The sequence below is a fragment of the Physella acuta genome, unplaced genomic scaffold, assembly GCF_028476545.2.
Source record: "Physella acuta isolate Inbredline_101_S28 unplaced genomic scaffold, ASM2847654v3 ptg000205l, whole genome shotgun sequence".
Taxonomy (NCBI): Eukaryota; Metazoa; Mollusca; class Gastropoda; family Physidae; genus Physella; species Physella acuta.
This window is the reverse complement of record NW_026731724.1, coordinates 577,125-604,972: the sequence shown is the minus strand read 5'-3', so window position 1 is coordinate 604,972 and position 27,848 is coordinate 577,125. Positions and strand designations below refer to the sequence as shown.

Below are 27,848 nucleotides of genomic sequence, written 5' to 3'. Positions count from 1 at the left end.
TCTCGGTGTTTAGATTGTTTGGTCGCGATGTTTGGTTGTTTAGTCCTGATGTTTGGATTGTTTAGTCTCGATGTTTAGCTTGTTTAGTCTCGATGTTTGGTTACTTTAGTCCCAATGTTTAGCTTGTTAAATCTCGATGTTTAGCTTGTATAGTCCCGATGTTTGGCTAGTTTAGTCTCGATGTTTGGTTACTTAGTCTCGATGTTTGTCTTGTTTAGTCGCGATGTTTGATTGCTTAGTTGTTTCATTTTTTATTATAAAAATATAAACATTCCACTCATGGCGGTGAGTCATGTGCCATGACATAGAGCAATTACAAATTAAGCCTATATTGTATTTGTCTTATCTCTTTATGCATGCTATTGTGTTTCGATGAATTCACCCATTTGCTAGTTAATGATGCGTGACTTGATTCATGTTGCAATTTCGTAGTTCACCCGTAACAGTCAAATACGACACATAAAATCTATCACAAGAGACCATTTGTGGATTTTAAAATTATATTATGAGTCGACCTCGAATGTATATTCATAACTCATTTACCTGAATATTCAGGTAGTAAAGACAGTTTTTATTCGTTAGTGCCAGTGACGTCACAAGAGTGAGGGTCGCTTGATGTGGTGACCTGAGGCGTCACCTGCATCTTGGTCTATACATTTTTTTAAAATTATGTAGCAAGCATAAACATACTAACATACAACCTTAAAATGTTGTATTTTATTTTGTCTACAGATATGTGCACCAGACGACCATTTCAAATGACGCCCTACAGGACAGCACGTGTTCCCGCGAGGGTTTCTTTCATTGTCGTCATCTGTGCTGTTTTAACCAACACCGCTTTTGGATATAGCGGTGGCGCCCCTGGTACTGCATGCAACTCTATGCTCCCCAACCACCATGGCTCCACACCAGCGTCAGGCCCTGCTCCCTTCCAGCTGATTTTAAGTAAATCAACGTACTCGCCTGGGGAAGTGATCGAAGGTTAAACAAAAAACTTTGCTACACATTCTATTTCTTTAGACACATACACACATAAACTCGCCCGTATACATACGAAATAACCGGTCAAAATATTTGCCTGGTAAAAATGTATAGGCCTACACTGTAAGCCTATAATAGAGATCACGAACAACAAAGGCACACAGTAATTACATATATTAAACATATATTTTCTGTAGACCTATTTGTTTAGTTTGTCCAATTAGTATTTTTAGGACTATTTTCTTTTTTTAGTTCAATGTGTTACAGTAACTTACTGAAAAATGTTTACGCGCAATGAAAAGAAAAGAGAATGCTAATTTTTGTGACACAATAACGATAACTATTTGGGTTTCAAAACTTTATACGAGTAATAAGACTTATTATGGATCTCTACAATACCAGGTCAAATAAATGTAATGAATGTTTGGTGTTTCAAGCCGATGAAGATTTCGATGATGAACAATTTAGATTGTGTATGTGTACATACAAATGAAGTTCCACAATATCTAAGTAATGTTCTAGATCTAGACCTAGGCATAAATAAAAAACGATAACTATAAATTATAGTACAATTAATAGAACCGTAAGTATTAGATCTAGTAAGTAAACAATAACAAAGTAGGCCAACTCTGCTAAATTATCTCAGCCGCGGGTTGTTAGAGTAGCGTCCCATTCATTAAATTTTTGTATCATAAAATAGTTAAAAGTTCATAAGTTATTTAAAAATTAGAATAATAAAGATCAAAGAAGGAACAGGCTCAACTTTAAATATACAATCACAAAGGAAAAGAGGCGGTGTTTCATAATGTAGGCTATAGCGTATTCTGAGCAAATGCAAAGTGAGAAATTCCACACCTGTACAGTACTACTTCAGTAATAATTTAATACAGACTCAGACTGTCACTAGATTTCTAGATCTAGATCTAGAAATCTAGATCTAGAATTCTAGTATCTAATACACACACATGCCACATAGATTTAGATCTAGATCTACCCCCAACAATGCCCAACATGACGCAATGACATGGAGTCATTGACAGCCCCTGTCTAGTGTCTTATCAATCTAGTCAAATCTAGTGTCTTCTCTAAAATTACAGGAATACAAATCAAGCATTTTAAAAAAAATCTTTCCATTCTGAATCAAAATTAATTATTATCTAGATCTATCTATACCATTCTATACAGGCCTATGTTTATATGTTCTAGGCCTTTATATAGGCCTGTATGTGACCTGCAGAGTTTCTTCCAGGGCAGAGCTGAGTATGATTGCTGACAATTCTGACAGTACAGCTATACACTCTTTGAAAGTTGATGTGAGAGGCTGTTAGTCAGCTATTATGTTATTTTCATGTAATAGTAATAGCCTATCAGGTCTAGTAATTTAGTCATTGCAGTAAAGCAGGCTATTTTATTTAACACTGACCATTATTGAACAATGTAATGCCTTTAAGAATAAAACATACATTGCTGGTTTGTAAATTAGAAGTATAGTTCTTTAAATACACTAACAAACATAAGAAAGTAGGTATGCTATTACTTTAAAATTAAATTAACAAACTTGGCTCTTTGACAGGATCACTCTCTGGCACACAGGGTTCCACGTTCAAGGGGTTTCTCATCTCTGCCAGAACATCTACAGGCAGTGACAGTATAGGGACATTTAGTCATGACGCCACAAACCATATTATTTGCAATAGTACAGTAAGTTGCTTGTCTTGGTTCTTTCGATAATTAAAAAAAAAAACTATTGATAGTTTTTATATTTCGAAACATGAGAAAAGTTTTCGATGATAAATAGCCTGTAATTTTATTGTTTAAATTTTTTTTTAATGCATAATTAATATGTAAGTGTCTTATTAATTATAAACCTTTTTAAAAGTTTATTTCTATAAACTATGGAACCCAGCTTTAAGTTTTCAAACTATTGGCCATTTGCTTGTTCATCTTTTTTAGACTGGTAATGCATTAACACACAGCAATACTGATGTCAAATCCTCAGTCAAGTTTAACTGGACGGCGCCTTCAACTTTGTATGGCGATTTGGTTTTTAAGTAAGATTCTATTTAATGTTTTCAAAATTTTTAAAGTGATTTTACAAACACATTACACCATAGAGCAGCAGGGAAAAGCTTTGAAGCACACAATTTGTTACCCCAACATTTTAATTCCATAACCAAATTCTAGTCCATAGGGAATTTCTGTGTCCAGCTAGCTGTGATGGGTATGTGGTCAGGAAAATATAAAGGCTGTCAGACACATTATTCTTTCAATACCGAAATCATAAAAACATGTGAACTCTACTTCATCTGTCTCATTTATAATGCTCACACTATAGATTTTTTACCCTGTTGAGTCTAAAATGTTTTGTTTTGTTTTTTCTGTCATAACATTATTAATGAAATAAGTAAAAGATAATTTTTTAGTTGCCTCAGTAAAAACAATCTTTTAACTGCTCTCAAAATAAGAACATGAACATACATAAAACATAATCTTTAGCTTATAATGTTAGTAGTGTCCTAGAAATATTTTCAATACTAACACTTTTATTAATATATACAAAGAAAAGTTATGTTTTATAGGACATTAAGAGGGAAGCTATTACAACATTTATCACGCCTATTGGAATTGTAAAATTGTCAATATTGAAGTTTTAAAAACATTAGTTTGAAGCAGATCATTAGCTTTCAAAATATCAACTTGTAATGGTTATTATCTGCCCTGTATTTGTGTCCATCTTGGCTTTAAACATTTGTAAACATCCTTCATTCATTTCACAAATAGCTACCACCTAGTCATTTTCCTTGTTTTGTATTTAGTAATCTTTTAATGCATTATTTTTAATGACTCATTTAATATCAAATTAAATTAAAAACTAAATATTTCATGTTTGTCATTAAAGATAAACTAACATATACCAAACTAACATATAACCAATATTTTTGAAGTGGGTAAGGAGTTTGGCATCGTCGGGCCAGTAAAGCTCATGATTGCTAAACCAAAAAGTCCCGACTTTAAACTCATGGGCAGATGAGGCTCAATAGCAGAGTACAGCAACCCATCTATTTGAGAAAATTCCAAAATCAAACAACTACTGCCTTGTAGTTTATTCTTGGGTGGACCAAGGCAATGGAAGCAAATCCTAAAAGAAAAGCAGGCTGAAACTTGAGTAAATGGCTTATATTGTGCACATCAGGTTGACACATTACACTTCATTGTGTTGGAGGAAATCCCATCCAACATTAAAACTAAGAATGAAAAAGAATAAAAAACAAGTGGATGAAAATTGAGTCTCTTAATTTTTACACATGGTGCCAAAATTGTAAAAATATTTATATTTTTTCAACCAAAAACTTTGCCTTGTGTAAGTCTTATTTCATTGCCATCTTTATGTCATTCATTGTCACTTTAATTAGTTAAAAAAAATCAATGTAACCCTACTAATCTTCAAATATGAAGTATAAAATTGTGTGTATTGCTGTATTATAGGGCTACAGTAGTGAGGGATGGCATGAAAGATTACTTCACAAATGTCGTCTCAGCTCCCATCAAACCAGCAGTACCCCAGGTGAGTTGTCCACATTGGTAGTTTTAATTCTTTAAAATTGCTTTCATGTACTACTACTTTGTCTTATTTTCTTTCTCTCACTGATATAATAATAGCAGACATAAAAAAATAATATTGAGAAAGAAACACAACAGTTTAACTTCATTCTTAAGCTTTTGGCTGTTAACAGCAAGTGTTTTTTAAGATGATAATTTTTGTTGTTGTTGAAAAGCATAATAATAATTCATTTAGAAAAAAAATGAACCAGTAAGAAACAAATTAAAATCTCATAGTAATCTGCTAAATTAATTATAGTGGTTATCTTGTTTTTATAATTTTACTAATACTTTCTTTTGTTTTTAAGTGTTCATTTACCCTGTTGATTTAAAGTGTTCATTTATATAAAACTTATCACAAAAAGAATTGCTGGTTGCTGTGTTAATCTTTAATTGAAAGAATTATCTTTTTATTCAGGTTGGGAAATTTTTTCGTGATTCTGACTGTGGTATTTCAAAAGGTTGCTATAGCAACTGTGCAAACAATGAATGTGATTGGGAGATGTCTTGGAATGATACAGGAGACAACTACACCATCACACTCAAGGCTTTTTTCACCTCAGATAATAAATATGTGTCTCTAGGCTTCAGCAATACTTCTAATATGGTAATACAGCAATGTTTATTATTTTTTTTTCTTTCATTCCAGTTATTGTAACCAATGCCCTAAATTGTTGAATACATTAATCAAGTAGAACACTGCTAGACTGTTAATCTAGCACTAGACAACTCTAACATTCCTACCAGCTAAGCAGTATAAAGTACAAATATAAGTGACAAATAAATTGTCTATCAGTGATTAATTGTAATAAGTAATAAAACAGATAGTGTTAGTCACCTCACAAGTTAAAGACAGTTAAAAATATTTGTAACTGTCTTTAACTTGTGAGGTAACTAACACTATCTGTTTTATTACTTATTGTATTAACCTCACTGCAGGTACCATTTGTGATTAATTGTAACATTTTATCAAGTATTTTTTAGTGATTATGCTAAAAACATTGCAGCATCTATATATATAATTCTCTTCTGGGAGACGCTAGAAAACAAGCTGTAAGCGCGCTCCCTACCACCCCACCCGTACATGGTCTGGTGAGCTGTGGTTCACGCTAAATGTTTACAATCATAGAGCGGGTTTAGTGACGGCTATTAGGGGGAGATAATTTAGTCTGAAACTATTTTAAACTTAGGGGAGGTAACTAAGAGGAGGCCGCTTTCACGGGGGGGGGGGGGGTGGATGGGTGTAGGGTAGGGGTTGGGGGAAAGGAGAGTGGGGGTAGTATCGTTCTTAACGACCTGCTGATAGTGTTTTAAAGCTAATATTTTCAGTGGCAGCATTGGTATTGTCGAATTCACAAATTATGAATTACTGAAAAGTAGAAAATAAAACAACTAAATAGCGGCGTATGATATGCCGCGGGTCGGCTCGTTAACTATAATTAAACTCACAGCTTTGAAAACTTGATTGCTTTATATTTATATCTTAGTGCCTTAATAGGTCACTTGTTGCATTATTTAAAATATAAAAGAAATGACAAAAAATAAAAAAATGATACTGATATCAACCATCAATCTTGTGTTGATTAGTTGTATTAACTTGATATCCACCATCAATCTTGTGTGAATTAGTTATATAAACTTGATATCAACCATCAATCTTGTGTTGATTAGTTGTATTAACTTGATATTAACCATCAATCTTGTGTTGATTAGTTGTATTAACTTGATGTCCACCATCAATCTTGTGTTGATTAGTTATATAAACTTGATATCAACCACCAATCTTGTGTTGATTAGTTGTATTAACTTGATATTAACCATCAATCTTGTGTTGATTAGTTGTATTAACTTGATGTCCACCATCAATCTTGTGTTGATTAGTTATATAAACTTGATATCAACCACCAATCTTGTGTTGATTAGTTGTATAAACTTGATATCAACCATCAATCTTGTGTTGATTAGTTGTATTAACCCCTTGATATCAGTCATCAGTCTTGTGTTGTATTAACCCCTCCCCAGGCCCCAGCTTCAGTATTTTCCTGTGTGACTTTCAATGGGACAACCAGTGTAGAAGTTGGCTACACAACAGGAAGACATGGGTACACTCCTTTTGCAGATGTAAGTAACAATTAAATTGTTAATAGTTAATATTAATTTTTTGAAACACAGTTGAACATTATATATTTGTCTATTGTAAAAAATCATAAATATTATTTGTATTGAATGATTGCCAACATTTAATTTTAAAGATGCTCACAATTATCATGCTTTGTTTCAGCCCTCTCAAGAGATAGATGGCCTTGTATCATCCTACAAAGATGGAGTACTACAGTGCACATTCAGCAGACAGAAGTTGAGTACTGACCTGCACCTCTTCAACCTTACAGAGCCCTGGTATCTTATCACTGCTATAGGAGATGCTGCACCTAGTGGGTTTTCTCTTTACAAAACAGTGTTGCTGTTTTATCAATGTTATATTATTTTTGTAGTCTAATTTTGTATGGTTTAATTTGATTTTTAAAAATGTTTAATGATTTTAATGTGTATTTTATGCAAAGATTCAATATCAACTTAATAGAAGTATTAAATCCATTTTGGAGATCAGTATACATAGAACAAAAAGGCATCCATTTTTATTGGGTTATTTACATTTAAAAGTTATTTTGCGCTTTCTTTATATTTAATTTTTTAGACAATAAGTTTTATAAACTTTGTAAAGGGAAGCTAATATATTTTATATTGTAAATACTGCTGAAAAATGAAAATAGTTTTAGAAATACTTAACAAAATCAAAAATATTTTCCCTCCCTCCACTCTGGTTTACATGAAAATTTAATGGATCTCTGTTCAGACAATGCAGAATCCAAACTCTTCATAATTTTGAATTTTTTTTTTTACAAAACTTTTGAAAACATCAACTAATAAGTATATTAATAAGGATGATTGTAACAGAATTTTTTTTCCAAAAGCCTCAGAGTTTTGAAAATTAGCTAAAAATAGCAGTGTTTTTTTCAGATTTCCATGACAGCCAAAAGTATTATTATTAATTTTATGCATTTCTCCATAACGTCTTGATTGTTTTATTTTATAAACCCAGTCATAATCTCAGTCGTGTTGTCTTAACCAACAGATATAAAAAGACATTCCATCACAAATCGCTACAAAACTGCCACCAAAATTGACTTGGCATCAAGGACGGTAGATGAGTTCTTCCCAGGAACAACTTCACCCCCTCAGACAACCACTGCTTCAACAGTGGCAACGACAACACCAAAAGTGGTAGAGGAATTTTTCTCAATAATACATCCTTTTAGCATTTATTATGGCATTGTCATTTGTCATTACTTAGGAAATTTCACAAACATTTTCATCCCTCATTGTTAAACATATTACCTCTTACCTGTAATTACAAATAACTGATTTTATAAAATACAAATTATATCTTAGTCACCAGCTAACACTTTATAAAATACAATTATATCTTAGTCACCAGCCTAACACTTTATAAAATACAATTATATCTTAGTCACCAGCCTAACACGTTATAAAATACAATTATATCTTAGTCACCAGCTAACACTTTATAAAATACAATTATATCTTAGTCACCAGCCTAACACTTTATAAAATACAATTATATCTTAGTCACCAGCTAACACTTTATAAAATACAATTATATCTTAGTCACCAGCCTAACACGTTATAAAATACAATTATATCTTAGTCACCAGCTAACACTTTATAAAAATACAATTATATCTTAGTCACCAGCCTAACACTTTATAAAATACAATTATATCTTAGTCACCAGCCTAACACTTTATAAAATACAATTATATCTTAGTCACCAGCTAACACTTTATAAAATACAATTATATCTTAGTCACCAGTATAACACTTTATAAAATACAATTATATCTTAGTCACCAGCCTAACACTTTATAAAATACAATTATATCTTAGTCACCAGCCTAACACTTTATAAAATACAATTATATCTTAGTCACCAGCCTAACACTTTATAAAATACAATTATATCTTAGTCACCAGCCTAACACTTTATAAAATACAATTATATCTTAGTCACCAGCCAAACACTTTATAAAATACAATTATATCTTAGTCACCAGCTAACACTTTATAAAATACAATTATATCTTAGTCACCAGCCTAACACTTTATAAAATACAATTATATCTTAGTCACCAGCTAACACTTTATAAAATACAATTATATCTTAGTCACCAGCTAACACTTTATAAAATACAATTATATCTTAGTCACCAGCCTAACACTTTATAAAATACAATTATATCTTAGTCACTAGTTTACACCAGGAATCCCTGATAAACAACTGGAAACTAGTCTGTAAAGAGAGAATTAATGATTCTATCATTTGCCATTCACAAAACAGTTCTTACATCTTGTTTGAAAAATGTAAACACGAAATCATCCATCCATACATTTATCTATCTTTTGGCAAAGAACTAAAACAATCTAGCATTATTTTTTAAATGCCATTTATTACATTAAAATATTTACAATGAGATAAAAATAACTTACGTGTGAATTATTATCTTTTTACATTTTGTAAATTACTAAAAATTTCTGACCTTTTTAATCAGTAGGTAGCAAAATGCTTATTTTACTATTATATTCTTTTGTTTCTAAATGAAATTAATGTTGATGTATATTAAAACTCATCATAGAAGAAACTCTGTGCCATTAGGATCCTAAACTAAAGAAATTATCCTTGCCTGCAGGGTGGAAAATTTGCTAATGATCCTGAGTGTGGTGTGTCCAAAGGTTGCTATAGCAACTGTGCAAACAATGAATGTGATTGGGAAATGTCTTGGAAAGATACAGGAGACAACTACACCATCACACTCAAGGCTTTTTTCACCTCAGATAATAAATATGTATCTCTTGGCTTCAGCAATTTATCCATGATGGTAAGATACTTCATTATATAATTGGTAAATAGTTGTAAACCTTACACTTGATAATTATAAAAATTGAAAAATATATCCTAGTTTAGATACAAGTCTTACTAAGTAGGCTACTAGGCCTACATCTCTAACACTTATCTAATTGCACCATAGAATCAATAACATCATCTCTCACCAGGCCCCAGCTTCAGTGTTTTCCTGTCTGACTTTCAATGGAACAACCAGTGTAGAAGTTGGCTACACAACAGTAAGACATGGGTACCAGTCAATGCCCAAGGTAAGGGAAAGCTTTGAATGTTTTATGATTGACTTAATTTAACAGCTAAGTCAATTTAATATCAAGTAGATATGACAGACTCACAATACCATTAATACAGAAGACATTTCGGGCATTTTTAACAATTACCTGCATTAACTATTTGAATCTGGATGTCATATTATTTAACTAAAAAATAGTCCTGTGTCGTCAACAAATGCTCCAAAATTTAGATAAAAATCAAGTCCTAAAATAAACTTTTCTTTAAGCCTGCATACAGCATGTAAATTAGAGAGTGTTTTTTAGTCATGACAAACATAACAGTTAATTGTTGGTTCTAGCAGTTTATATCAGTTTATACTTTATTCTAAAACTTATTAAAAAAATTCTATCCTCAAATCTATTCTGTATGAATAGTATAGTTGATTCTGTAAATTTTTATGGGTAAAACCATCATAAATAAGTCAAGCAGGCCTATTACGTTTTGCCCAAATGTAATACATAATTTTCTTTAATTTTTGTTCAGCCATCTCAAGAGATAGGTGACCTTGCATCATCCTACAAAGATGGAGTGCTACAGTGCACATTCAGCAGACAGAAGTTGAGTACTGACCTGCACCTCTTCAACCTTACAGAGCCCTGGTATCTTATCACAGCTATAGGAGATGCTAGACCTGGTGAGTTGAAATGTTTAGTTTTAATACAAGTTTTATTTACATTTTTTATGGACAATACCATAAATTTTGTTTAAAATGGTGGCAACCACAGAATAACAAAATCTATTACACTACAAGACTTCTACATTTGCTAATCACATAAAAGCTAATTAATTTTTAATATGTTCAGAGCTTGTTAGACATACAAATCGCTACAAAACTGATGTGCGGGTTGAGCTCACAAATAAGACATCCATACAACTCAACCCTATCACCACAACTTTAGCCCCTCAAACCACAAGCTCAGGACCAGTGGTAGGTCTTATATTGTTGTTTACTCTTCTCTAAGTTAGCTTTTTATTTTTCTTACATTTCTTTTTTTTTTTAGACAATAGTTAAAGTTTTTATCATTGATTAAATAATTTTCTAAATACAAATATTAAAGCCTATTTCAAATAAGTTTAAAAATTTTATAATAAATAGCAGAAAATTATTTGAACTATTTTTCTATTTTTGATTACCATTTAATGTTAAACCACTTAGAATTTTTTTAATTTGATTGAAATCATTACTACTATTATAAAAAAACCATAAGTAAAGGACAGTATATTTTCATATTTTCAATTGACTTTGAATGTAAACTTATGATGAAATCTTTAAGATTGATTAAAATCATTACTAATGTTAAAAAAATAATCAAGTAAAAGACAGTGTATTTAACTGTCATAAAATGTGCTTAATTGACTTTGAATGTAAACTTATGATGAAATCTTTAAGATTGATTAAAATCATTACTAATGTTATAAAAAAAATCAAGTAAAAGACAGTTATTAACTATCAGAAAATGTGCTCAATTGACTTTGAATGTAAACTTATGATGAAATCTTTCAGATTGATTAAAATCATTACTAATGTGATAAAAATAATCAAGTAAAACACAGTGTATTTAACTATCAGAAAATGTGCTCAATTGACTTTGAATGTAAACTTATGAAATCTTTCAGATTGATTAAAATCATTACTAATGTTATAAAAAATAATCAAGTAAAAGACAGTGTATTTAACTATAAGAAAATGTGCTCAATTGACTTTGAATGTAAACTTATGATGAAATCTTTAAGATTGATTAAAATCATTACTAATGTTATAAAAAATAATCAAGTAAAAGACAGTGTATTTAACTATCAGAAAATGTGCTCAATTGACTTTGAATGTAAACTTATGAAATCTTTCAGATTGATTAAAATCATTACTAATGTTATAAAAAATAATCAAGTAAAAGACAGTGTATTTAACTATAAGAAAATGTGCTCAATTGACTTTGAATGTAAACTTATGAAATCTTTCAGATTGCTGGCTTTACAAAAGACCCAGAGTGTGGCCAATCAAAAGGCTGCTGGAGTGACTGTAGGGGTTCACAGTGTAGCTGGGAGCTGTCCTGGAAGGATGCAGGCAGCAGTTACAGGATCACAATCAGAGCTGTTGTTTCTAATGGGGACCAGTGGCTGGCACTGGGTTTCAACAATCAGCCAGGCATGGTGAGTTTTGGCTGAAATATTGGGTTTTAACAATCAGCCAGCCATGGTGAGTTTTGGCTGAAATATTGGGTTTTAACAATCAGCCAGCCATGGTGAGTTTTGGCTGAAATATTGGGTTTTAACAATCAGCCAGGCATGGTGAGTTTTGGCTGAAATATTGGGTTTTAACAATCAGCCAGCCATGGTGAGTTTTGGCTGAAATATTGGGTTTTAACAATCAGCCAGCCATGGTGAGTTTTGGCTGAAATATTGGGTTTTAACAATCAGCCAGCCATGGTGAGTTTTGGCTGAAATATTGGGTTTTAACAATCAGCCAGCCATGGTGAGTTTTGGCTGAAATATTGGGTTTTAACAATCAGCCAGCCATGGTGAGTTTTGGCTGAAATATTGGGTTTTAACAATCAGCCAGCCATGGTGAGTTTTGGCTGAAATATTGGGTTTTAACAATCAGCCAGCCATGGTGAGTTTTGGCTGAAATATTGTTTACACATCATATGTAACGTAGTCTCATACATTATTTATATTTGTACTTAAAATAATAGTTTCTGACCTGAGAGTCAAGTGTATAGGTGAAGTAGAGTAAGCTGTATTACATGTGAAGGGATCGTACAAACAGAACCCAGCAATCTTTACTTCCCATTAGAAGTACTCATATCAAAGTCACGTCTAAAACCTTGAGCTGCCACAGCTATACATTGTTATTGATGATTCTTTTTTTAGGAAGTAGCTAGTAAATTTTACCTGCATGATTTGTTTTTATTTAACAAATGATAAAATATTTTGACTAATCTTTTTACCCCGAAATCTTTATTGTGGTCAATATTAAATAAGTCCTTTGACATTAATATGGATTTATATAATTTATTAGCTTCAATATTTACAACATCAATTTAAAAATGTATTAATATTGTACAAAATGTTGATAGAAATGTTAACTGCTGTCTGTTTGAACTTACAAGTTAAAAATGTATAAATATTATACAAAATGTTGATAGAAATGTTAACTGCTGTCTGTTTGAACTTATAAAAATTATGTTTTAGTCTCCAGCCAGTGTTGTGTCTTGTGTAGCTCGTGGTGGAACTGTCAGCATTGTGTCATCTTATAACGAAGGCTATGGGAACACACCACTAACTAATGTAAATATCCCTTTTAATACAGCCGCTAATTTTAAGATTGGATGAAGCAACTATTTTTGTTAATTTTAAAAGATAATTAAAAGTAACTAATATTCAACTATGTACATTATCTTACCAGCATCTAACTTTCTGATGTTAAACATTGTTTGGTATCTTTGGTCCTTTTGTATCTGGAGCTTGTTCAATGTGTAAAACTGAAAACAGAATTATTTGTTGTAAGGTTTAATTAGCACTAAGATCATAGCTCAACTCTTTAGCTTGATCAAATAGAAAAACACCCTCAGACTGGTGAGTGTTTAGCACCAATATCATAACTCAAATCTGTAACACTATCAAATATAAACATCAAATATCCCCAGACTGTTGAGGGTATCAGTGATCAGAACAAGACACTTGTGGGAGGTCTCCTCTCTTGTACCTTCCTGCGAGTGAAAGAAAGTAGCAACCCACAGATTTATAACCTTACTCAGCCTTGGTACCTCATCACTGCTAAAGGCCCTTTAAATGCAGGTGATTTTATTTTAACCACATTCTCTTTGTAATTAATGTTGATATACAAAATGTATAGATGTTAAGTGGGCAAAATAATTTAAAACATACTAAAATTTAGGAAAATTGATAAAATCTTTACTTCACTTTAAATTAAATTCTAATCTAGTAAAATAATTGCATTGCTTCATATTAGCCTAAGTAATCAAATTTAAAAATAAAAAACCTTTATATAAACATGTTGGCATGCTTCAAATAGAAAATAATATTTCAATATTTCAGATGGAACACTGCATATACATTCAAAGCGCTACAAAACAGCGGACAAAATCAACCTGGCCAATGCATTGACAGATTTGTCATTTGATGGATCGGTCAACACACAACCAACTACAACCATCCCGCCCACACCAGTACATTTTATAAAACTTTCTTTTTTTAAATCAATCTAATGTTTAATTAAATATACTTTCATATTTAGTAAAACTAATGCAAAATATAAGAAATAATTATTTTTTTTAAATGTGGAAAAGCTTTGTTTATATCCTAATTTCTCAACTGAAGTTTGCAAGTTTATTTTCCATGTTTATAATTTAAATACAAATTGTTCACAGGAAAATACTTTCAACAAAGACAACCAGTGTGGAAAAACAAAAGGTTGCTATAGCAACTGTGCTGTAAACAAATGCAGCTGGGAAATGTCATGGCAGGAGGAGGGAGATGACTACAGAATAGTTCTCAAATCTTATTTCTCTGGGGACAACAAATATGTGGCCCTTGGCTTCAATGAACAGCCAGCCATGGTAAGTTTTATGGTGGACCATAATTAAATCTACATTAATTTCTTACAGCCATGGTAAGTTTTATGGTGGACCATAAATAAACCTACATTAATTTCTTACAGCCATGGTAAGTTTTATGGTGGACCATAAATAAACCTACATTAATTTCTTACAGCAATGGTAAGTTTTATGGTGGACCATAAATAAACCTACATTAATTTCTTACAGCAATGGTAAGTTTTATGGTGGACCATAAATAAACCTACATTAATTTCTTACAGCCATGGTAAGTTTTATGGTGGACCATAAATAAACCTACATTAATTTCTTACAGCAATGGTAAGTTTTATGGTGGACCATAAATAAACCTACATTAATTTCTTACAGCCATGGTAAGTTTTATGGTGGACCATAAATAAACCTACATTAATTTCTTACAGCAATGGTAAGTTTTATGGTGGACCATAAATAAACCTACATTAATTTCTTACAGCCATGGTAAGTTTTATGGTGGACCATAAATAAACCTACATTAATTTCTTACAGCAATGGTAAGTTTTATGGTGGACCATAATTAAATCTACATTAATTTCTTACAGCCATGGTAAGTTTTATGGTGGACCATAAATAAACCTACATTAATTTCTTACAGCAGTGGTAAGTTTTATGGTGGACCATAAATAAACCTACATTAATTTCTTACAGCCATGGTACGTTTTATGGTGGACCATAAATAAACCTACATTAATTTCTTACAGCCATGGTAAGTTTTATGGTGGACCATAAATAAACCTACATTAATTTCTTACAGCCATGGTAAGTTTTATGGTGGACCATAAATAAACCTACATTAATTTCTTACAGCAATGGTAAGTTTTATGGTGGACCATAAATAAACCTACATTAATTTCTTACAGCCATGGTAAGTTTTATGGTGGACCATAAATAAACCTACATTAATTTCTTACAGCAATGGTAAGTTTTATGGTGGACCATAAATAAACCTACATTAATTTCTTACAGCCATGGTAAGTTTTATGGTGGACCATAAATAAACCTACATTAATTTCTTACAGCCATGGTAAGTTTTATGGTGGACCATAAATAAACCTACATTAATTTCTTACAGCCATGGTAAGTTTTATGGTGGACCATAAATAAACCTACATTAATTTCTTACAGCCATGGTAAGTTTTATGGTGGACCATAAATAAACCTACATTAATTTCTTACAGCCATGGTAAGTTTTATGGTGGACCATAAATAAACCTACATTAATTTCTTACAGCCATGGTAAGTTTTATGGTGGACCATAAATAAACCTACATTAATTTCTTACAGCCATGGTAAGTTTTATGGTGGACCATAAATAAACCTACATTAATTTCTTACAGCCATGGTAAGTTTTATGGTGGACCATAAATAAACCTACATTAATTTCTTACAGCCATGGTAAGTTTTATGGTGGACCATAAATAAACCTACATTAATTTCTTGAATCAATGATCAGTGTAAGTCTATGTATCTCTTGGTTGTTTATTTTCATCATTTACTTTAGTGATTTAGATCTAGTAAATTAGCTATAATACTTTAATGTCAACATGTGAATATGATAGGTGCACTGTGAAACAAATGTCAACATTTATGCATGTTTTCTTCCTGTGTGTTGAATATGACTTTCTGTAGGAGTAAGCTTCTATTAATAGCCCTTATGTTGTGCAGGGTGATGCAAGTGTTGTGTCATGTGTGACACATAATGGTGCTGTGACTGCAGTTAAATCCCACACTGTTGGATACAGCAATATCCCACTACAAAATGTAGGTTCTTTTGTACTCACACTTTATATGAGCAATTATACTTTATTAAATGTTACATTGTTTTGATACTATTAACTTTTATACAACCAGTAAAGCTTTTCTAAACATTACATTATTTAGATACTTTTACCCTTTATACAACCTGTAATGCTTTACTAAACATTACATTATTTAGATACTTTTACCCTTTATACAACCTGTAATGCTTAACTAAACATTACATTATTTTGATACTATAATATAACCCTTTATACAACCAGATATGCTTTATGTACTTTACTACCACATGCTAGAAAAGATTCACATCATTAAACACAATTTAATCTAAAAATATGTGATCATCCACATATGGCTAGCCTACTGAGGGTGTATCCAATCCACAAAACTCTTTTCAAGATGGCATTTTACAGTGTTCTTTCCTCCTGAGAAAGGAGAGCAGCAATGAAAAATTTCAAAACCTGACAGGAGAGTTTTATCTGATCACAGCTAGAGGAGACACAAATGCTGGTAAGTCTGTCATTAACTTCCATATTTGACCAGCTCCAAATTTTTGCTTGTAACATAACTAATTAATAGAAGTTAAGACTGTAGAATTAAAATGTATGTCCCAATGTTAAAGAAATGTTACTTGTAGTATTTAGTTTTCCTTAAACACAGCACTGCAGATTGGCTTGGAAAAACACAGAGGCGTAGCAGCCCTTCCCGGAGCCCTGGGACAAACTTTCGATTTGCACCTTGCACCCCCCGTCGAACTTTTCATTTGCACCCCCCCCCCCCTCAAACTTTCTATTTGCCCCCCCCCCCCCCCCCCCCCCCCCGTCGAACTTTTCATTTGCACCCCCCTCTCAAACTTTCAATTTGTTTTTCCAACCCATTTTGGCGCCCCCCCCCCTAAGGTCGGCGCCCGGGGACATATGTCCCCCCGCCCCCCCCCTCGCTATGCCTCTGGAAAAACATTACGTATTCAGTTAATCAACATCTGTCCATGTGTAACAGCAAAATGACACATACAATAATTATTTTTTGTTAATTAAAAAAAAAATTGCATAAAAGATTTCTCTGTTCTCAGATGGGTCTCTAAAAAAACATGACAACTCCAACCGCTACAAGACATCAGACAAGGTCAACTTGACCAGCACAAGTACTGACGTCACATTTGGTGGTGTGGTGGCTCCAACCACACCATCCCCACCTGTAAGTAATGGTCAGCAACTTTCTCTGTCATTAGCTGGATGTTCTATACTGTTGATATTATGGACTTTATATTGGTGGAGGATGTAGGTTTAAAATATGGTTAGCAGTATAATCTTTTCAACAGGATCTATGTCACTGTCTTTCATTATATAGTACTAGTTCAACATGCTGTATGCCACTGTGTCTCATTTTATATTGCTAGAATAGATCATTCTGTAAAATATGGTTTGACAAAATTAAATATTCTAACTCTTTAAGTATTTTGTTTATTAGAACTGACACACACTGTATGTATTTTATAATTCTTCAACTAAAGGCAGGAAAGTTTAGAAAGGACCCAGACTGCGGTAGCAAGAAAGGTTGCTATAGCAACTGTAAAAATGATGAATGCGACCTGCTTCTTGGCTGGGCCCCTTTAAGCCGTGGGTCTGAGACAGCTTCTAGATCTAAAGTGGCCAGTACTAACATGTTTGAGATCACTCTCAAGTCTAAAGTGGCCAGCACTGGCAACCATTACATCGCCATTGGTTTCAGTAATGCTGCTAAAATGGTAAGTTGAAATGTAATAACTAATTTATTTATTATATGAGAATCCTCAATAATCAAATACATCCCAACGTAATTTGTCTCCCTTAAATAAGTTAAGCCCTGACAGTGAAAGGGGAAGTAAAGTGGAGTTTGTCTGTTTCTTTGCCCTTGGCATATGAAGGGATAACATGGTCAGCACTATGCCCAGCTGCCTTTACTTTACCTAACGCTAACTAGGTGAACTCTGTGACGTTTGACCGATTTCAACCTGGATTTGAACTCAAGACTTTTGGGTTAGCAGTTTAGCTCTCTACTGCATGGCCAACCTGTCCCACCTCCCTTATCATACTTGCACAGTGGGGTCGGCGTGGTTGAGTCGGTAAAAGCTCATGGTTGCTAAGCCGAAAAGTCTCGAGTTCGAACCCTCGGGTTGATGAGGCTCGTTAGCTGGGGACAGCCACTCTTCTAGGAGAGACAACTTCTAAATCAAACAACTGCTGACTTGTGGTTAGTTCTTGGTTGGACAGAGGCTATAGAAGCTAATCCAAAAAGAAAAGCAGGCTGAAGTCGGAGTCAATGGCCTCAATGGCGCATAACCAGTTGACACGTATCCTTAATTGTGATGGAAGCATGGTCGAGTCGGCAAAAAGCTCATGGTTGATAAATTCGAAAAAAAAAGTCTCGAGTTCAAACCCTCTGACAGATAAGGCTCGATCCCTCCCAACACTAAAAATTAAGAACGAAGAAGAAGAAAGATACTTGCACAATTATATACTTGTTCTTGTACTTGTACCATCTAACACCATCTATCCTATGATCTAACACCATCTCTCCCACCATCTAACACCATCTATCCTATGATCTAACACCATCTGTCCAACCATCTAACACCATCTCTCCTACCATCTAACACCATCTGTACCAGGATGTAGCCAGTGTCCTCGCTTGTACAGTCTACAATGGTAATGTTGATGCCTACCAGTCAACTAACCCAGGTCAATACAACCTGCCTTTACCAAATGTAAGTCTCATTGATTACTCTCTTCATCCAAGTAAGGCCTGGCATTTATTTCATCAAACCTCAGCTATCTGCACTTTAATTTTATAAATAAACCTAATGGAATTTTTAAAAATATCTATAATAATGTTATGATAATTTTTGGAGTGTAGTTAGCTTAAAATGTTGTTTTCCTCAGCCTAAAGAAGGAATCACTGTCACCAAAGCCTCGTTTGTTGATGGATTGCTGGAGTGTATTGTGCACAGGGAAGCTTCATCTGCCAACAACTCAAAGATCTTTGACCTCAACCAACCTTGGCATCTCATCTCTGCTAGGGGTGCGGCATCTCCAGGTAGTTCTAGCAGTACAATACATGTCTTGCCGCTCCATTTGTTTGATAATGGTTAACTGAGCTTGAAGTAATGAACCATGTACAGTGGATCCACTGGCAGGGACAGTAGGGTGTTGGGGGAGGGGGCTAGAACCCTATTATTGGACCCAAAAATGAAAGGTTTCTCACATTAAGTTAATAGTGCACTCATGTTCAACAAAATGAACATGGCGGAGAGGATCTCATGATGTGGATTCAAAAGATTCATGTTATAAATGAGTTTAAATAGTTATGGATATTTTTGTTCATGTAAACTCTATATAGCTGCCTGTATATAGCTTTAGTGTCTATTTGTGTGGCAGGCCTATTCTAGGATTTAGTTTGGACTACTTTACATTTACTATCAGTCTACATAAGTGTCTTCTGTTATTAAGAGCATGTCAAGTATAAAACATAAAATCAATAAACAGGTAATTTTTTTTTCATTGCTTCTCAGGTGGGCATCTTAACCCGCATGATGGTATAAACAGGTACCTGACCCAGTCACAGATAGACTTTAAAGATACCAGTGTTGATATATCACTAGAAGACACAGAGTACCCACTTATTCAAGCCCACGGTGAGAAAAGACTTTGTTTACATTTGCCAATCATTTTATATGTATATACCAGGGATCGGCAACCTTTTGAGACAGTAGAGCCAAAAGCTACAATTTACAAAATTTCCCTGTTTCTAAAGAGCCACATTTTGTTTCCTATATTTGGTATTTGATATGTAAATAAATTTGATTTGTTATTTTAAAAAATAGCTTTAAATATGAAATATTTATTCATATAAAAAATATACATGTTTCGCCAGAGTAATAAGATTAGTAATCAAATAATATAACTTAAGGACTTTTCCAATCCACTTTAGAGGCTGTTAACTTTTTTTTCTATGTTACGGATAACACAGGCTCAGGAGGTGTCTCCCATTAGCCAGGCATGCCTTAACAAACTCCGTCTAAGGGGTCATCCATAAATGACGTCACGTTTTTTTAAAAAGGTTTTTACCTCCCCCCCTACCGTCCGTCACACATCGTCACAAAAAGCCAGACTCCCCCTAAAATGACGTCACACCTCAAAATTGCAGTTGAATTTTTTTTAAACATCGATATTTTTCCAAAATCTTGTCTGAACTCTGTCGAAATAGTGTATTTTAATAAATTCCTATTACAATTAATTAAAACAGTTTTCTAAAACGCGAAAAAACGTCTAAAATTCGTTTTTAACATTGCTTTTTTCAATGCAGAAGTGTGACAATTCACCATCTGAACCCTCCACCCATCACACACCGTCACAAAATTACTGACCCGCCCCCTCCCCCTTACGAGTGTGACATCATTTATGGACGACCCCTAACTGGCTTGGATATTGGTTTGATTACCGTGTATCGGTCACTTCTGTCCTTCAGTCCTCACCATGCTTATCTTCCACCCTACTGAATGCAGGGTAAACTAGTACCCCACCGTCCAGTATGCAGCTTGACCGTATCAAGCTAATAACTAAAAAAACCTGTGTCATTTAGGTGAAACTAATGATTACTGACAGATAGGTAAATAACACTCTGAATAAAATAACATCCCCCCATTTAACGATATTCGAAGAAGTCGGCACTTGGGCAGGTTGCCGACCCCTGGTATATACATTTTGTTTGCCTAAATATTGTTCAAAAATCTATTTTCTGAATAAATGCAAGTTATTTATTTGCTTTTTTATTGTTTCCAGGGTGCTTAATGGTGATTGCCTGGATGTTGTCTGCAAGTATTGGTATTGGCTTTGCCAGATTTCTCAAGCCTCTGTGGCCAGATAGTATGCCCTGTGGTGTCAAAGTGTGGTTTGCTGTAAGTTTTTAATTTTTAAATTTGAACCCTAGTTTGGGATTCCTATTTTTTTTTCACTTAGTATTTTGATACTCACAATTTTTTAAGATCTTTTAAGACCTAGATATTCTAACTCTTTTGTAAAGCCACAGCTGTCTGGTGCTTATAGTCCTGATAAAAAATATTTTCTCCTATGTATATCCACATAACTGTCATGGTGCTTACAATGTGTCACCTGTATAGATCAACATGTCATATAACTGTCATGTTGTCACCTGTATAGATCCACATGTCATGTTGCTTACATGTTGTCACCTGTATAGATCCACATGTCATGATGCTTACATGTTGTCACCTGTATAAATCCACATGTCATGATGCTTACATTGTGTCACCTGTATAGATCCACATGTCATGATGCTTACATTGTGTCACCTGTATAGATCCACATGTCATGATGCTTACATTGTGTCACCTGTATAGATCCACATATCATGGTGCTTACATTGTGTCACCTGTATAGATCCACATGATGCTTACATTGTGTCACCTGTATAGATCCACATGTCATGATGCTTACATGTTGTCACCTGTATAGATCCACATATCATGATGCTTACATTGTGTCACCTGTATAGATCCACATGTCATGTTGCTTACATGTTGTCACCTGTATAAATCCACATGTCATGATGCTTACATGTTGTCATCTGTATATATCCACATGTCATGATGCTTACATGTTGTCACCTGTATAGATCCACATGTCATGATGCTTACATTGTGTCACCTGTATAGATCCACATGTCATGACATTGTGTCACCTGTATAGATCCACATGTCATGATGCTTACATTGTGTCACCTGTATAGATCCACATGTCATGATGCTTACATTGTGTCACCTGTATAGATCCACATGTCATGATGCTTACATTGTGTCACCTGTATAAATCCACATGTCATGATGCTTACATGTTGTCACCTGTATAGATCCACATGTCATGATGCTTACATTGTATCACCTGTATAGATCCACATGTCATGATGCTTACATTGTGTCACCTGTATAGATCCACATATCATGATGCTTACATGTTGTCACCTGTATAGATCCACATGATGCTTACATTGTGTCACCTGTATAGATCCACATATCATGATGCTTACATTGTGTCACCTGTATAGATCCATATGTCATGACATTGTGTCACCTGTATAGATCCACATGATGCTTACATTGTGTCACCTGTATAGATCCACATGTCATGGTGCTTACATGTTGTCACCTGTATAGATCCACATGTCATGATGCTTACATTGTGTCACCTGTATAGATCCACATGTCATGACATTGTGTCACCTGTATAGATCCACATGTCATGATGCTTACATTGTGTCACCTGTATAGATCCACATGATGCTTACATTGTGTCACCTGTATAGATCCACATGTCATGGTGCTTACATTGTGTCACCTGTATAGATCCACATGATGCTTACATTGTGTCACCTGTATAGATCCACATGTCATGATGCTTACATTGTGTCACCTGTATAGATCCATATGTCATGACATTGTGTCACCTGTATAGATCCACATGTCATGATGCTTACATTGTGTCACCTGTATAGATCCACATGTCATGATGCTTACATTGTGTCACCTGTATAGATCCACATGTCATGATGCTTACATTGTGTCACCTGTATAGATCCACATGTCATGATGCTTACATTGTGTCACCTGTATAGATCCACATATCATGATGCTTACATGTTGTCACCTGTATAGGTTCACATGTCATGGTGCTTACATTGTGTCACCTGTATAGATCCACATGATGCTTACATTGTGTCACCTGTATAGATCCACATATCATGGTGCTTACATTGTGTCACCTGTATAGATCCACATGATGCTTACATTGTGTCACCTGTATAGATCCACATGATGCTTACATGTTGCCACCTGTATAGATCCACATGATGCTTACATTGTGTCACCTGTATAGATCCACATGTCATGATGCTTACATTGTGTCACCTGTATAAATCCACATGTCATGATGCTTACATGTTGTCACCTGTATAGATCCACATGTCATGATGCTTACATTGTGTCACCTGTATAGGTTCACATGTCATGATGCTTACATTGTGTCACCTGTATAGATCCACATGTCATGATGCTTACATTGTGTCACCTGTATAAATCCACATGTCATGATGCTTACATGTTGTCACCTGTATAGATCCACATGTCATGATGCTTACATTGTGTCACCTGTATAGATCCACATGTCATATAACTGTCATGTTGTCATCTGTATAGATCCACAGAGCTGCTATGGTACTGACATTCCTCTTGGGCTGTGCTGGTTTTGTCCTAATTTTTGTTGAAGTTAAAGACTACAGTCAGGTGAATTGACCTGTTTCAACCAATCATTTTATTTTAATTTTTAAATCTAGTTTTTTGTTTTTTAAAAATCATATAAAAATATAAAACTTGTATTATAATCTATGTTATCATTTATTATTTTTTATTTTAAAAGAAATTATTGAAAAATTAACAATAATTTTTTTTATTGTAGATTATAGGAGAAGATTATAAAAAGGCACATCCCATTCTTGGAATTATCACAACAAGCCTCTTAGTCATAAACGTGAGTACCTACATTCATTTCTAGAATTTAAATGTAAGAAATAAATTGTACTTAAAAATTTTGCCAAAGCCTTTATTTAGAGTATCCAATAAATGCACAAACATAGGAAGAAACATCATAATGCCTTTCATCTGAAATGTATAAATAGCATGTTGTATACATAATGTCTGCAGCCCTTCATGTCACTGTTACGTTGTGCACCAAACCATCCCAGAAGGCCAGTTTTTAATTATGCCCATTGGTTTGTGGGGATGTCCGCCCACATCTTAGCAGGTCATTAATTAGCTCATGTTTTACAATTTTAAATAACATGGTTAAAACTAGATTTTCCAATTAGTATAGCTTAAAAATATATTTTTTTTAAATACAATTTCATCATTGCTTGCAAGTATAGAACAGTTTTTTTATTACATGTAATTGTTTGACCTAATATTTAATATGTTATTCACTCCATTTATGTGACATATGTGTAGATGTGAATGCTGCCATAAAATGTCCGTCAATGTTTTCCAGCTGTAACAATCACAGTGGGGCTGTACCTGCCCAAAGCCCAGGTAGACAGCACACTTGGCCTCTACATTATGATAGCCTATGCCGCCTGGCATGTTGTCTTCTTTCTCATCATGTCACTTATAGATTACCTGGCCAATGCTGCAAAAAGTAAGGTCTATAAAAGTGATTTGCCCGGAATAACCGGAATCACCAAGAAATCCCATAAAAAAGGTATCCCTTACCTCCCTTTTTCCAGTAAAAACTAAACAAATATGGCTGCTTCTCTTGAGAATATTAATTTTTTTTATTTATTAGAAAAGTCTGACAACTCACTTTTAAAAGTAAAGATTTAAAGAGAAGTCATGTTTCTTTGGTTTTTATTTTTTTATTTTACTATTTTTATTTTTACTTTTATTGGCATCAGAATAAAGCACGCTAAAATTAAAAACCCTTCAATCTTACTATAACCAACTGTCCATCTCTTGAAGGCTGTATAGAATTACATTCAATTTTATCAATATTGACAATTTGTTAAACAAATGTTTTTTTTATAAGTGATATAATATTTTAGGTGCTTTATTCACTTTAGCTTGACATAATAATTGAATTATACATAACCAGATTAAACATTTTTATATTAAGATGCATAGTATACTGGGCCTGGCCCAAAGATTGAGGGCTTCTCTTGCTGCCCTGATCATAAAAATTTTCATTTCTAATTGTCACTTAATAACAAATTGAATTGTATTATACCGTTTTAATTATGTTTTAGATAAATAAGTATGCAAGCAACATTTATTGATTATTTTTTTTTTACATTTCTTTCTTTTGTATCTTACCTCATTCTTAAAAACACATTTTTTTAAATATTATTTTTCCCCCTTTTTTAAAAGTTTTAAGTCTACTGGCCATTATATTTTAAATCTTCAATGTTTAAAGTACTTATTGTTTTTCCCAGTTTTATTATTTTTTATTATTTATTTTCCTGTTTCAATTCTTTTCTAATTTGTAACAAGTCTGTTTTGTCTCTTCTTCATATATTTTAAACTGAAATACCGTAGACCAATCACATAGAACTACTATTTTGTTCATGAATTAAAGTATTTAACTTTTTTTTATCTATCCTTTTGATCATTACAATTACATTGTCTTGTAATTTATTTTGTCTATCACCAATGAATTTATCTGTTTACAAGTGTATTTTAAGTTCTAATCAAGCCAGATGTGTTTGTTGCTACAGGAAATGAATACAAGCTGAACTCATTGGACAATGCAGATGATCTGGCAGACTCAGTGGCACAAAGTTCAAGCAAAGATCCACCAGTAAGTGACTTTCTCTTTTGGCAAGGAATGCAAAGCTTTTATAACCTATGTATATATATATATATATATATATATATATATATATATATATATATATATATATATATAAGTCATGTATTTGTGTCTGTTTGTTTGTTTGTTTGTCTGTTTGTTTGTTTGTCCTTTATGCATTACTACACCGTTCATCTGATCGGCATGAAACTTTGCAAAGTTGTTGACCCTAACCCTGAGAAGGTATCTTAGGGAAAAAAAAATGTCAAGTTCGTAGAGGTGGCACCATGACAGGGCACGATTTAATTCTTCTCTATATAAGGTATATAAAAATAAAAGTCATAAGCGGTTTGACAAAGTTCATCCAATCACCATGAAACTTTGTGGAGTTGATTAGAACACTCTAGGGGAGGTTTCTGCAAAAAAATCTTTTTTTCAATTTCTCAAGGGCGATGCCCCGGAATGGTGCGATTTTTCTCTATATATGGTGTATAACAATAAAAGCCAGATGCGGTTCGGCAATGCTCATTCAAGTGCCATGAACCTTGGGGAGTAGATGAGAATACACCCCAGAAGATTTCTGCGAAAAAAATATAAAAATTTCTTATGGGTGGCACCGGGAGGGTGCAATTTTTGTCATTACACGGTTTATGTTAGCACTAAAATAGACTTGGTATCCATAAATCAGGCGTCCTGCATAGCGGGTAAGGGTTACTACTATATTTAGCAGTAAAACTGCAACAGGTGCAACAGCCGGCGCCCCATCGATTGCACGACCCAAAGCACCCGGGCTCCCCTGCCAGCACTATGGCGCCTACGTTCGTTTTAAAAAAAGGCTTTACTCTAACGACACAATGGGCAACACTAATCGTTTTATATATCAAATCAGGTGCATCCCCTGGAGCCCCTGCAGTGTTCAATTTGGTGCCCTGGGCTTTCCCGTGAGAGCAATGGCACCTTCATTTGTTTCAAACATTTCGATAGACTATGAAAAAGATGGGGCATTATTTTCATTCATCAAATTGAATCAGGCGCGTTCGCCGGCACCCTGACTTACTTGTCTCTTACTTTTTGTTACTTTATTATTTAGCTTAGTTTTTTTTTCTCTTTTGTTTTCAAATTAATAATTGCTAATTACAAAAAGTTAAAATCAATTATTATCAAGTCAAGATATGTTTGTGTTCAGCAGCATTAAAAAAGGACTCAATGACTGTTAAAACTACTACAACCTTTTTTTTTTCCACAGTACTCATTCGCCAAGAAAATATTAATGTTGTTTCATGTGGCTGTTCTGTGTGGGCTGACCATTGCCATCCTGTATCTTATCATCAAGAGAGACATTGAAAAGGACTAGACCTCACTACAAATACATCTCATGTAGGAGTATGAGAATCACCTTGAAGCTCAACATTTTAAACAATTATTTGACTGCTGAAATACTAACCCATGCCATCATCATCTTCTATCCCTGATGCTTTAATGGAGCTGTTGGTGTTTCCATGGTGATGTTGGTGTTTTCATGGTGATGTTGGTGTTTCCATGGTGATGTTGGTGTTTCCATGGTGATGTTGGTGTTTCCATGGTGATGTTGGTGTTTCCATGGTGATGTTGGTGTTTCCATGGTGATGTTGGTGTTTCCATGGTGATGTTGGTGTTTCCATGGTGATATATTGGTGTTTCCATGGTGATATATTGGTGTTTTCATGGTGATGTTGGTGTTTCCATGGTAATGTTGGTGTTTCCATGGTGATGTTGGTGTTTCCATGGTGATATATTGGTGTTTTCGTGCCTTGTTACACCATAGACCAATGTATTTTTTAGCTGTATCAAAGTTGCTTTAAAAAAAATAATTTTGTCACTTACAGTCATTTTGAGCTTTAAAATGCCAAGATCTAGTAGCATTTTGTGTAGGTATTTTTTGTGTATAATTGTTACCAATGTTACTTTAATTTGCCCTTAGCTCGAAGCAGCATTTGTTGTAAAATCATTTTTTGCGCCTTAAGGTTTTTTTATTATGCCTTAGACAGGAATATCCCATCAAGTATAAGTGCGAGTGTGAAAAAATGCATTGTTAAAACTTTTTAATATTTACTGACATTAAGTAAACAATTGAAACATAGCTAGCCAACGTTGTAGTTGTAACAAGTCATTGCAAGCTATTGATCAGGTTTTAAAGCAAATATGTTATGTATTTATTAAGACTCTTAATAAGAGTCAACAGAAAGAAGAAAATTAACTATGGTATTAACTGTTTTA

The 27,848-nt window shown here is 33.7% G+C and overlaps 1 protein-coding gene across 1 annotated transcript; it reads left to right on the top strand.

The window, feature by feature from the left end:
- The first annotated feature begins 738 nt into the window (after positions 1 to 738).
- LOC131937265 (uncharacterized) lies at positions 739 to 27,254 on the top strand. The gene is made up of 30 exons (XM_059294552.1): positions 739 to 981; positions 2,555 to 2,682; positions 2,935 to 3,032; positions 4,468 to 4,546; positions 5,000 to 5,188; positions 6,604 to 6,702; positions 6,863 to 7,013; positions 7,715 to 7,863; positions 9,348 to 9,536; positions 9,712 to 9,810; positions 10,316 to 10,466; positions 10,636 to 10,760; positions 11,795 to 11,983; positions 13,480 to 13,630; positions 13,892 to 14,022; positions 14,224 to 14,412; positions 16,114 to 16,209; positions 16,566 to 16,716; positions 17,279 to 17,403; positions 17,720 to 17,953; positions 18,857 to 18,952; positions 19,128 to 19,281; positions 19,757 to 19,879; positions 21,027 to 21,142; positions 23,456 to 23,542; positions 23,715 to 23,786; positions 23,960 to 24,059; positions 24,300 to 24,509; positions 25,519 to 25,601; positions 26,839 to 27,254. The coding sequence occupies exons 1-30, from the start codon at positions 759 to 761 to the stop codon at positions 26,944 to 26,946; spliced, it is 4,095 nt and encodes a 1,364-aa protein (XP_059150535.1). The 5' UTR covers positions 739 to 758; the 3' UTR covers positions 26,947 to 27,254.
- The last annotated feature ends 594 nt before the right edge of the window (positions 27,255 to 27,848 follow it).

Coding starts and splice junctions, on each gene's coding strand:
- LOC131937265 (XM_059294552.1), top strand. CDS start 759: ATGACGCCCTACAGGACAGCACGTGTTCCCGCGAGGGTTTCTTTCATT. Junction 16,717..17,278: donor TAGAGGAGACACAAATGCTG/GTAAGTCTGTCA, acceptor CTCTGTTCTCAG/ATGGGTCTCTAAAAAAACAT. Junction 18,953..19,127: donor ACAACCTGCCTTTACCAAAT/GTAAGTCTCATT, acceptor TGTTTTCCTCAG/CCTAAAGAAGGAATCACTGT.